At 42.8% G+C, this 12846-nt stretch overlaps 2 protein-coding genes across 2 annotated transcripts in view; one reads left to right on the top strand and one right to left on the bottom strand.

Annotated features, from left to right (window-relative positions):
• PAAF1 (proteasomal ATPase associated factor 1) overlaps positions 1-2928 on the bottom strand; it is a 46517-nt gene extending 43589 nt beyond the window's left edge. Inside the window, exons 1-2 of the mRNA XM_007173714.2 lie at positions 2800-2928; positions 1595-1635 (exon numbers count right to left, since the gene is read on the bottom strand). Of these exons, the coding sequence (XP_007173776.2) occupies positions 1595-1635; positions 2800-2846 (88 nt within the window). The 5' untranslated portion in view covers positions 2847-2928. The remainder of the gene's footprint in view (positions 1-1594; positions 1636-2799) is intronic.
• A 45-nt stretch (positions 2929-2973) lies between these two features.
• Positions 2974-5990, top strand: LOC103009485 (cytochrome c oxidase assembly factor 4 homolog, mitochondrial). The gene is made up of 2 exons (XM_007173713.2): positions 2974-3120; positions 5339-5990. The coding sequence occupies exon 2, from the start codon at positions 5351-5353 to the stop codon at positions 5603-5605; it is 255 nt and encodes an 84-aa protein (XP_007173775.1). The 5' UTR covers positions 2974-3120; positions 5339-5350; the 3' UTR covers positions 5606-5990.
• Positions 5991-12846: the final 6856 nt, after the last annotated feature.

Genomic DNA, 12846 nt, shown 5'->3' with positions numbered 1-12846 from the left:
GTTTCTTTCAGGGGTGATGAAAATGTATGGAATTAGTGGTGACAGACATACAATTCTATGAATATACTAAAATCCACGGCATCGTACACTTTAAAAAGATAAACCTTATCATATGTGAATTATATCTCAATACAGCTATTATCTAAAAAAAATTAGAATGCTAATAGTACCTACCTGATACGGTTGTGAGGAATAGAAATAATGTACGTAAAGCATCTAGAACATAGTGCACATTTTATTTCAAAGAAAAAGCTGACCCGGGCTTCCCTGGTGGCGCAGTGGTTGAGAATCTGCCTGCTAATGCAGGGGACACGGGTTCGAGCCCTGGTCTGGGAAGATCCCACATGCCACGGAGCAGCTGGGCCCGTGAGCCACAATTGCTGAGCCTGCGCGTCTGGAGCCTGTGCCCCGCGACGGGAGGGGCCGCGATAGAGAAAGGCCCGCGCACCGCGATGAAGAGTGGTCCCCGCACCGCGATGAAGAGTGGCCCCCGCTTGCCGCAACTGGAGAAAGCCCTCGCACGAACCGAAGACCCAACACAGCCAAAAATAAAATAAATAAATAAATAAAATCAAGTAAAACTTTAAAAAAAAAAAAAAAAAAAAAAGCTGACCCTACCTCTAACATCACAAAGAAAACTGAGGCTATAAGATACTCTCACATTTCCATATTCATGTCTTTGCATTTATCTACATCTACACTTACCCTCACCTTCTTTCATCTTAGGCTTTTAGACTTAATTCAATCTCCTTCTCTCTCCTCTAAGACAATGGTTTTTTCATTAGTCCTTCTCTTCTCTACCTACAACCTATATTTTAATTGCTCTCCAATTAGTTCCCATCTTTAAAAATAAAACAAAAACCCTTGATTTGGAGACCTTCTAGCTACCCTGTCTTCTTCGATGCAGCATCAATTTCCTCAAAAGAAAATTCTGTTTAAAACTCTAGTTCTCATAGAAATAAAATATCTTATTATAAAAAGATATCAAAGGTCTCTGAAATGACAAATTATCAGTAAAACAAAGGAAAATTTATAAACCTTGGGAACGATAAATGGCAGGGTGAGGTGACCAGGTGTTTTACTCTGATGCCTAGAATGGTGGTAACTTAAGAACTGAGACAATCAAGAAGGAGAACCTGTTTGACAACAGAAGTGCTCAGCTTCAGGTTTTGGATTTGATAAACTCAAGACGACAGTGAGAGCTTTAAGCAGAAACGCATAGCAGACAACTACTCAATTTCTGCTTGAAATTGAAAAGAGGTCAGAACTAGAGCTAAAGCTCTAGGAATCATAATCAGGAAGGTCACAACTGAAGCTATAGAACTGCTTAGAATACAATAATATATGGCTAAGAGACTGATTAAGAAGCATCAGTAATGTCTCCATGAATAAGTCTGTGGCTTCCAAATGGAAAACCAATCTGAAGGCATTCCCCTAGAATGGAGTTGCAGAATCATTACAGCAGAGTGGTCAAGAACATTTGAAGACTCTTAGCACTATGCAAGAACTTTGGGCTAGGAGAAAGGAAGCTCTCTCCTAGGGGTAGTAGATCCTCTTTCTCTAAAGGGAAGGCATATAGATTTAAGGACATTACCTGGGGGGTGACAGCTCAGCCAGGCCTCCCCTTCGTCCTTCCTATGAAGAGAGACAAAAACCTAATTAGGCTCACTCAGTGTCAAAAAAGGATGGCACTGATGCAAGGGAGAAAGATCATATAATTTCTAGTTTGGCCACAGCACTTAGACATGATCTAGTCTAACATCTCATCCAGGCACAGACAAATTTTGTTTATTTGTTGAAGAAATATTTGTGGACTAAGTGTTTAACGCCTAGATCTGCTGGTTAAATGAAGCTCAAGTATTTCATCAAACATTTCATGAAATACTTATTAGTTGCACAATCTTGGTCAAAGTTACTTCTTGATTCTGGTCTTGCATTCTCTCAAAGGCACTTGGTGGCCCTCAATAAATGTCACTGTTCTTCCTTTTACACATTCTGTGTTGTAGTAAGCAATGTGTATTTTATTTCAGCCCACTTAGAAAAGTGGAAGTTTCTTAAATGCAGGAGACTATGTTTTATTCATCGTCACCATTGTTTCAATTTGAAAAACTTATTAGTATAATAGTTGCCATTCATGGCACTGCTGTACTCATTCTAGTGCCTAGCATAATAACTTGCACAGTATATGATTAATACATATTAAATAAATGAATGGTTTGCTGTGCATTCCAATTAAGCTGTTTCCTTTTGGAGGGCAGGAACCACCCCTTAACTTTAGAGTACACATCTGAACTCTGCCGAGCATCTATCTAGGTCAGAGTCTGGACATGGTAGGCGTTACACTGTTTCCTGAAAAGAACTGTACAATATGACTAGTATACCACTAGGGGTCGAGGAGCATACAAAGACTCCATCACACACTCAAAGACAATGTGGTGGTGGAGAGTACTGGGACTTTTGCAAATAACTGAGGACCAATAAATATTTGCTAAACGACCATGACTACTTGGCCAAGAGTCTTCCTGCCTCCCAGTTTTCCTGTCTTTCTCCAACTCATTGATCCTATTCTGTCTCTGAAATCACACGGTGCATATATGTTTCCTTGGCCTCAGCCCAGCTCTTGCGAGAACGAAAAACAATGACCATGTGGGTTTGAGACTTCTTTTTCTAGACCCAGGGTTCCCTCAACAATTGATGAGGTAACCCCTACGGATATCCTGGATCGGGCATGGCTCTCCTTAACGTAAAGGCAACATCCGCTACCCGCCTCCTCCGTCCCGGTTCTGCACCTAGATTCACCTGAGAGCCTGGGCCCAGTCGCTCTGAAGCCTCAAAGGCGCCGCCATCTTGATCCCGCCTCCACCAGCCCGCGTCTTCCGCTCTTTCACGGAAGTGGGTCCCCGCTTAGGCGCTGCGCCGAGAACGAAAGGCGGGATCTACACCGAGAGGCCACCAATGAAAATGCGCGGTGGATCCTCTTCCCCTCCCCTCCCCTTTGTGCGCCCGCGCTTCCTACAGGAGGCTGGTTCCTGACAGGAGTGTCGGAAGAGTTCCAAGTGCCTGCAAAACCGACGCAGCTGTGCAGGAGCGCGCGTTCGGGTCCTCTTGTCCGCGTGTTCGGTGAGCACTGTGTGCCGCGATCTTGCGCCGTGAAGCCTAGCTGGCACAACTGGGGGTGTGCCCAGCGGCCGCGCACGCGCATGCGTTCTCTTCTGAAGGTGGGAGAGGAGCCGTAGGTGACTTAGCCACCTGGGTTTCTCTGCTTTCCCATCCTTTACGTGCCTTCCTCTGCCAGGCCGGTTTCCGCGAACCAGCTACCGACCATTTAGCCTGTCTTGATCTCAGAGCGAGGGTCTTCCTTTTTTTACTCTAGGGAAGACTGAGTACTTCAGGCAGCATTTACTTGAGTCCTGTTGTAGCCCATGCACTCACTTGTGACTTATTAGGATATTAATCCTTACAGCAATTCTAAGAGTTAAATATTACCTTAAGAAAGAAACTAAAAAAGATTGCACGCTAAGGCGTGTGCATGGTAAAGTGAGTAAAGTATTTGAACCCAGATTTCTTGGCTTAAGGATCCAAGGCACTGTTCTTTCCACCGCACTGTTCCAAGAGGTTTGCCCTTGTCTTTATTTATTTATTTGATTTTTTTTTTTTGATGTGGACCATTTTAAAGTCTTTATTGAATTTGTTACAGTATTGTTTCTGTTTTCTGTTTTGGTTTTTTGGCCACTAGGCATGTGGGATCTTAGCTCCCGGACCAGGGATGGAACCCACACCCCCTGCATTGGTAGGCAAAGTCTTAACCACTGGACCGCCACGGAAGTCCCTGCCCTTGTCTTTAAAGAGCTCACAGTGTATTTAGGAAGAGAAAAACATAGGAGCTATTACTTATCCAACTCTTTGGACGTGCCAGGCTCCTTACACGCATTATCTCATTTAGTCTTCAACAATCCTGTGAGGTAGATTTGATCTCTGTTTTTCAAGAGAGATTATGAAGTGATTTGCTCAAAGTCACCCAGTGAGTCAGTGACAAAGCTAAGTTTCCAATCCAAGTCTGTTTTCAAAGCCCAGTTTCCCCCTCCTCCCTTAGGTTATACTGCCTCTAAAGCAAATGAGTTTCGTGTAGGGCTATAGAGTTCTTAAATCCTTCTTGTGACTTCCCCATTGCCCTCTGGGCGCCTTAATATGAGGCCTTCCTATGATCAGACACTTCCTCAACTCACCAATTTCATTAATTTTCCTGTTCTCCTACTCTGTTCTCCAGTCATGTAGAACTTTCAGTTCCTCTCATGTCAAATTCTGTCTCAAACCCCCACCTTGCTGTTCCATTGACCAGGAATATTCTTTACATCTCTGGCTTACTCCTTTTCATCCTTTAAGCCTCAGTTTAGAAATCACTTTCTCCAAGAAGCCTTCCCTGCCTGTTCCTGCCCTTGTCTGGATTAAGTATTCCTCCACTGTGTTCCCAATTTTAGCTGTCTGTACACACTGTACACAAGTAAACAGCCTATTTACTTATCTAGATTGTAAACTCTGTGAAGGCAGAAACTGTCTTGTCGAGGTCACTCCTGTATCTTCAAATCTAGCATAGTGCTTGGTACATGATAGGTACTCAGTGATCATTTGTTGAATGAATCAGAGACCCAGGAAAAACATTAAGTAGTCTTAGCTCATTTACAGTCTGTCATGGTAAAATTTGTACAAAGGCTGAGGTCATTTATCTTCAAACCTTTCTTAAGTTCCTTCTGTATGCTACCTTGTGCTGGGTGTTCTGAAGCAGATGATTGTAGGAAGACAGTCTGGGCAGATACACCTCACGTTAAATACTCTCACACCTCACAGACTCATTTCTTGCCCTGGACCCTGTATGCTCTATGTTACAGCCACACAACTCTCTCCATTCTCTCATATGTCAAACTCTACACATATCTGGATACTCTTCCAAGTGCTAAACTTTGTTCTTCTCCAGCCATAGATTAAGGCTAATTGGAGAAAAGAACATAGCTTTTCCAGAAAGGAAACATTTCACTTAATTCAGATTCCATTAGTAGAATCCATTTGAGCTTATTAGTGCTGTGCTAAGCATTCTCATATACTTTATCTCATTATGTTCAGTTCAGACCATTTTTCAGGCCTGCTCTCTGCCAGGCCTAGTGCTAGGGGTACCAAGGTGAATCAGGCCCAGTATCTGTCCTCAAATAGCTTACAACCTTCAAGGGGAGACATATGCTTAAATAGGCTATAACAATGCAGTGGTCAATGTTATTTATAACAGAGGAACAGTGTCATATATAATCATGTCCCTACTCTAACCTTGCCGCTGTTGATGTTCTAGAGACTCCTAAAGATGTCAGCTCAAGGCCATACCTGGTCCCGACAGGTGAAGAAAGAAGATGAAGAAGAGGACCCACTGGACCAGATGATCTCCCGCTCTGGCTGTGCTGCTTCCCACTATGCAGTGCAGGAGTGCATGGCCCAGCACCAGGACTGGCGACAGTGCCAGCCACAGGTGCAGGCCTTTAGGGACTGCATGAGTGAACAGCAGGCAAGGCGACGGGAGGAGCTGCAGAGGAGGAAAGAGCAAAGCAGTGCCCACCGCTGAGACCCCACATCACCTATCCCCAGAGGATGGCCCTGCAGAAACTAGCACCCAGAGAGATCATGGGAGAAAGGATTCTTCCACAGTGGAAGTGTGGGCCAAGAAGTGTAAGACTTGGGGATAGTATTTGGGCCTGGGGTTGACAGCCAGGCAGCCATGGGTTTGGACATGACTGCCATAAAGAGCAGTCATATTGTCATGTTGAGATCCTACACATCCTCACCCATCTTATGTCACCGATATTAAATATTGACCAGTATTTGCCATGTAAAACAAAGAAATGGGTTAAGGGATGCTCTCCTATGCTACATCTTGGGTCAGTGCGCCAAGTACTGTGCTGATTACATGGACATTTAATTTTAAAGTAAATTTACAATCTAAAGGTAAATTGGTTACCTAGTCACTCATTTATTCAGTCATTGGTTCAAAAACATCAAGTTTTTCTGAGACCTTCTCATGTGCCAGGCACTGTGTACGAAATTGATATGATGAAAATACGATCTCTGCCTTTATGTTGCTTTAGTCTGGTTTAAGAGAGAAACAAAACAACACTAGAACAACTAATTAATTCCTGACAATGATGTAAATGACTTTCTCTTTCATCAGTTGTTCTGGATGTTTCAGTCAGTCTAATGGAAGGAAGAAGGCAAATGGGAAAACAAATACTGAGTGCCTTTCATATGCCAGACTCTGTTGCATTAACAGATAAAGAGTCTGACCTCAGCATGTTCCCAAAGAAAAAAAACACACAATGTTGGCTTGACATTTCAAAAGTACATTTAACATACAGATTTTCAGCTTTTGAAAATTGGAGAAGCTGTCAACATGGAGCTTATATTCCTACTAAACAACTTGCTGGAGCTGAATTAACAATTCCTCTTTTAGGTGGATGTGTTTTCCAGTTCACAACAGTTGCCACCACTTTTCATTTTCTTCCATGGAACTGCATTACCCATTCTATTACTTTCTGTCTAACATTTGGGAGTGGGAAGGGAGTTGGGAGGGTGACCCCTGCTATAGAACTGGAATGCAAAGGGGCATGTGCTCTCATCATCATCAGTAACATTTCTTAAGCATATATATATATTAGAAGCACAAGTCTGAAATATAGTAGGCCCTAAAACTACTTTGAGCCTTTGTGTTGGTATTCGGGAAGGAGAGAAAGAGAGAAGGGGAGAAGATATGAGGAATACGAGTTCAAAGAACAATAAAATCCAATTTCAGCCTTCTGGCAGAAGGGGATGATTGTGTGTATGTGTGTATATATATATAAAAGGATGAATGAATCTCTGTTGGGCCATGTGTACCCAGTGCTGTGGGTCATCAGAGGTAGCAGTGTGGACTGCAGCTGTCAGCAAGAATTTCAAAGAGAAGGGAGGTAGTTGAGTTGACACCATTAAAGATGAAGTAGACACTACATATTTTAACATATATAGCAGAAAGGATTACCATCTGCAACAAATAAAAAGTCCCTAGAGGGATTTCTCTGGTGGTCCAGTGGTTAAGACACTGCTTCCATTGCAGGGGGCACGGGTTCGATCCCTGGTCGGGGAACTAAGATCCTGCATACCGCATGGTGCGGCAAAAAAAAAAAAAAACCAGCCTAGAAATCAGTAAGAAAAAGCAAATAGCCCAACTGAGAAGTGAACAAAGTTAAATATGCCCCCCAAACATAGGAAAATGTAAATATATTCTACATCACTTATAATCAGAGAAATACAGATTTTAAAAACAAAAGTACGGGCTTCCCTGGTGGCGCAGTGGTTGAGAATCTGCCTGCCAATGCAGGGGACACGGGTTCGAGCCCTGGTCCGGGAAGATCCCACATGCCACGGAGCAACTGGGCCCATGAGCCACAATTACTGAGCCTGCGCGTCTGGAGCCTGTGCTCCGCAACAAGAGGCCACGATAGTGAGAGGCCCGCACACCGCGATGAAGAGTGGCCCCCGCTTGCCACAACTAGAGAAAGCCCTTGCACAGAAACGAAGACCCAACACAGCCATAAATTAATTAATTAATTTTAAAAAAATAAAAGTACTATTAGATGATCCTGTTGACAAAAATTAAAAATATTTATAATGACCAGTGTTGGTGGGGATGGAGAGAAACAGACACATTCACACTATTGAAGGGATCATAAATTAGTAAAGCATTTCAGGGCAATTTGGTGAGATCTACAAATGTTTTAAATATTTAAACAGCAATTCCTCTTGTAGGAATCCGCTTAAACATCTATTATGTTCATTGCAGCATTGTTTATAATAGTGAATAAGTGGTCACAGTGTGAAGTTCCATCAGTAAGGACTGTATTCTTATATATTCAAATATGTTACAACAGAAATGTACCTATATATTAATTTGTATAATTAATAGAAATAATAGGTCATGGGGGGCAGGGTATTCTAGCAAAGGGAAAGGGTGGAAGGACCTCAGCAGGAGGAATGGCTTTCAAACCAGCTAAGTGGAGGGAGCAGGTTTGGAAGGACTCCAGTCAACAGGGAGCTAACACTGGGACGGTCACAGAATGTTTGGGCAAAGAGGGCTCTATTGCCACCCAAGCCTGTTTCCTCAAGTATCAATAAATGGGGATAATTCCTATTTAATAGGCACACTAAGATAATTAAATGAGAGGTAATATATAAATACCTGGTAATAAAAGTTGTTAGTATTTATTAAACTACTATAACTAATATGTATGAAGCATTTAACTCAGGCTATCTGGTTCCAGAGTCTGTGCTCTCAATCCCTATGATATGCTGCTTTCAAATTCCACTACGCCACTTATTAGCAGTATGGTTTTGGGCAAACTACTTAACATCACAGGATCTGTTTTTTCTTCTGTAAAAATACCTTCCTCAAAGGCATCAAAGCTAATAAATGTAGATCTTCCTCATAGGGTTGTTGAAAGAATGAGCCAATATTGGTAAAGAGCTTAGAAATAGCATCTGGCACATAGTAAGCATTCACTAAATGTTAGCTATTATTATTACTGTGTGCTAGTCACTGTCCTGAGTCACATTATCTCATTTAATCCTCATAACACTACTAACTCCCCTTGACAGAGGAGGAAATAAAGGACAGATTGGGGATCAGACTCCCAAGTCTATGTTCTAAAGCCTATGCTATTCTCTGCTCTGTTCTCGCTCACAAGCATGTAGTGCCTAGTACGGTGCTTAACACACAGTAAGTAAACATACTTACTGTGTAAATACATATTACTTTACTTTTTTTTTAGTGCTTTATAAAAAAGGAAACTAACTAGTGCAAGTTCCCCACAGTGTTTTAGATTAGTATGGGTTTTTAGTCTCTCAGCTCTGTAGCCCACAGCCATGGACCTGGAGTTTAGGGTGGTCCATGCCTATCCCTATACACTCTACATCTACCTCTGCAGAGAGGCTTGGTGCCAGGGATGAGTGGAGAGATCTATTGGCTGGGTGCCACCGTTGTCTAGGCCTAGGGCAGACTCATGATTTGGCTCTTCCCTGCAAGTTCCTTGGCTGGGGATATGGCCAGTGCTCAGTACAAAGGTGCACTGTAAAGTGTTTTACTAGATGAGTAATGAGATACTCCTCCCACTCTTCCTCCCTCAGGTAAAGTTGCCAGACCAAATCCTGGGCTGCTGACTTTAGAAATCCGAGGAGAACTGGAGGAAGTCCAGGTTGAAACCTTATATACTTTTCCACTGTATGGAATGGTAGGGCTCCCTGCTCTGCTCCAGCAGGGACTTAAAACAGGCAGAGGAAGCAGGAGGGATTCTTTCCTTCTCTAGCAGTTATCTTCTGAAGAGTTTTCATTCCTCAGAGCCTGGACATCTTTCAGAGCCTGGCTATTCTGTCTAAACATGGAGCTGATTCTCTAAACCTGAAATGTCTGAGAATGAAAGTTATTCCAGGGGGGGTATAAGAACTAAATGAATCATTTCAAATTCTCCAGGGAGATCAGACATTTGAAGACAAAAATGGCACAAAGATTAAAGTACAGATTAAACAAGCACAAGACACATTGGCTGCTTCTGTCTGTAGTGCCTTGTCAGCAGATCTAGTTCCAGACATACCCAATGCATGCTCAGAGAGCTTTCCTTCCCTAAATATACTTTACATCCTAGAACAGTGGGGACTGGGGTCTCTGAGTGTTGCTACATTGTCTGAATGGCCAGAATATCCAGATTCCATTTCTTTCTCTGCAACTAAAAAGTACCCTTTCAGAACCCACAGCTGGCAATTTTTAGGCTCGATGGTGGAGGAACAAGGCATCCCCAGCCAGAAGAAAGGGACTAACAAGCCGAGGAATCCACTGGCCTTCACTAGGAAAACTGCCCGTTTAACCTGGACATTTGGTCCTTCTTGAAAGTTACTGATCCACATAAAAATCCATTTCTAAAAATCTCAGTAATGTGTACTGAACCAGGAATCGAGTGACCTGGAGCGATCCCTGTGAGTGACCTTGGACAAGTTTCTTTCCCTCCTGGGCCAGTTAAGTCATCTGTAAAATGAAGATCAAAACAGATTATCTCAAAGGTTATGCATTGATAGAGCCAAAACTAGAACCTAGCTACCCTGATTCCTAATCCACTGACCTTCCTTTTCTTCTCTCTTGCCTAGCTCTCATGTTTTTGCAGCAGTACTAGGCATAATTTAACCCTAACTGGGTTCAAAAACTAAAAGTATGCTGAAGGAATGAACTATGGTTACATGCAACAATGTGGGTAAAACATCAGGGTAAGTGAATGAAGTCAGACACAAAAGGTTATAACTCTATGATATTTACATATTGTTCTAGATAGGCGAAACTAACCTATGGCAATAGGAATAAGATTAGTGGTTGTTTCTGGGAAGAATGACTATGAAAGAATGTAGGGGAACTTTCTGGGGAGATGGAAACGTTCTTTAACTTGATATTAAGTGTAGGTTTCATATGTGACTGCATTTTCAAAACTGATCAAATATACACTTAAGATCTGTGTGTTTCACTATAGATAAATTATACCTCAATGAAAAAATAATCTTTTAAAAAAGTATAGTGAGGGACTTCGCTGGTGCTCTAGTGATTAAGAATCCACCTTCCAATGCAGGGGATGCGGGTTCGATCCCTGGTCGGGGAACTAAGATCCCACATGCCACAGGGCAACTAAGCCTGAGTGCTCTAGAGTCTGCATGCCCTGGAGCCTGTGCACCACAACCAGAGAGAAGCCCGCACGCCGCGACCAAAGATCCCACATGCTGCAAGGAAGATCCCATGTGCTGCAACTAAGACCCGACGCAGCCTAAATAAATAAATAAATAAACAAACAAACTTTAAAAAAAAATGTATAGTGAAGTTTAGATGGGAAAGTAATCTAACATTTACTGAGCACATGCTTGCCCATTTTATACATCATCTCCATCTCAAGCTCCTACAAGGGATTATCCTCACTTTACAGATCAGAAAACTGAGGCTTAATGAGGTTAAAACAACTCACCTGAGGCCTCAAAACTAATAAATGTAGAAATTAGGAATAGCTCAGGTTTGTCTGCCTCTTTTCTTTTTAATATTGTAGGTTGTCTCAGGAAGGGAGGGGACGGTATTTTCAACCTAGAGCCCAGAGATTTGCATTCCATTTGATTTCACTGCCATGTGATCCTAGGGAAGTTCATTTCCCTCTGGAAAACCAAATGAAGCTTATAATTGTTTTGTAACTCTGAGGTTCTAGCAATCAGAATATCTGTCCCTCTTACCAGGATAAGGCATTATGAGCAATTTCCACTTGTTTCAGGTCAGACTAATCATGAGCAACAAAAGCCCTTTGGCTCTGGTGAGAGGATAAATCAACTAGGTCAGTGACACAAGAGCTCCAAGGTGACAGAACCCAGCAGCCTCCTGTTTAAGAGAGAAGCCTGACTCATCCCTCAGTGATGTAATGGAAAGGGATGCACTGGGAATCAAGAGATCTGAATCCTGCTCCCAGCTCTGCCAATGAGGTGCCCTGTCACCTTGAGTAAAGCACTGCCCTTCCTGGGCCCCTAACCTGCACTTGCTTTAGGCTGGCTGGGTTCCAAGGTCCCTTAGCTCTAATATCTTGTCAATTTATGAAACCTTACATCTTGCTTTCACAAATTAATAACAAGGAAAGATGGGCAACTGGAAAATACCACTGTATTCCAGACTCCTAAATGGGGTCCACATGACATTGCCCATTGCCCACATGATATGGAGGCAGCTTGTGTCTGTGTGTATACATGCGTTTATTCACCTTTTTATCTTCAAGTCCCTACACATCCTCCAACTTTATACTCATCCATTAGCTGCTGCTCTTTCATCTTCCCTAAAGGAGACTCAGCAATGAGCAATTCTGCAACCAAAATATCAGTCCTCACCTGGCAAATTCTGCCCACACTCCCAATGGGGTTCACTTGTAAGTCCTGGCCTGCTGAGCCTTCAGTTTGAATTCAGAAAAGCATTTTAACTGAAGGCACCTGCTATCTTGACAGCCCTCCCTTAGTGTTACACCTTGAGAGGAAATCTGAGTTTCCTCTTGTTGCCTTTGGAAACCAAGTCGAAAAAAACAAAATAACTTCAGGACTGAAACTGATGAGTTTCAGAAAAGTACACACAATGCTAAGAATGCTCTATGCTCCCACAGACCTCTATGCAGGGGTATCCCAGAAAAGTAGTGGGGGACAGGGTCTGCCACTTAATAACTGTGTGACCCTAGGAAGTCACTTCATCTCTCCAAACCTCAGTTTCTCCACCTGTAAGACTGAGATAATACCATCAATATCAAGGATAATCTGTATAAAGTATATAGCAAATTAGGGCTCAATAAATGTGAGTGAGATACACTCACACTCAGATACTCACGGTTACTATCCACACGCACACTCATATATACACCCTGAAAAACTGGTGTGAGGATTAGAGCTAATGTAGTACCTAGCATAGGGTCTAGCTCAATAAATTATAGCTATTTTGTACAAAAGTATGAATGCACTAGTGCTCAGAATAGGAAAAACATTAGAGGTCAACTTAGACTAGTGGTTCTGAAGGAGGTAACTCTGGACCAGCAGCAGCATCACCCTTGCTCAAGATCTCCTAAGTCAGAAAATCTGGGGATGGAGCCTAGTAAGTTGTGTTTTAAAAAGCCGTGCAGGGGGGCTTCCCTGGTGGCGCAGTGGTTGAGAATCTGCCTGCTAATGCAGGGGACACGGGTTCGAGCCCTGGTCTGGGAAGATCCCACATGCCGCGGAGCAACTAGGCCCATGAGCCAC

Source organism: Balaenoptera acutorostrata, chromosome 9, assembly GCF_949987535.1.
Source record: "Balaenoptera acutorostrata chromosome 9, mBalAcu1.1, whole genome shotgun sequence".
In the NCBI taxonomy this organism is placed as follows: Eukaryota; Metazoa; Chordata; class Mammalia; order Artiodactyla; family Balaenopteridae; genus Balaenoptera; species Balaenoptera acutorostrata.
The sequence above is the reverse complement of the archived record's forward strand: the minus strand, read 5'-3'. Positions and strand labels throughout refer to the sequence as shown.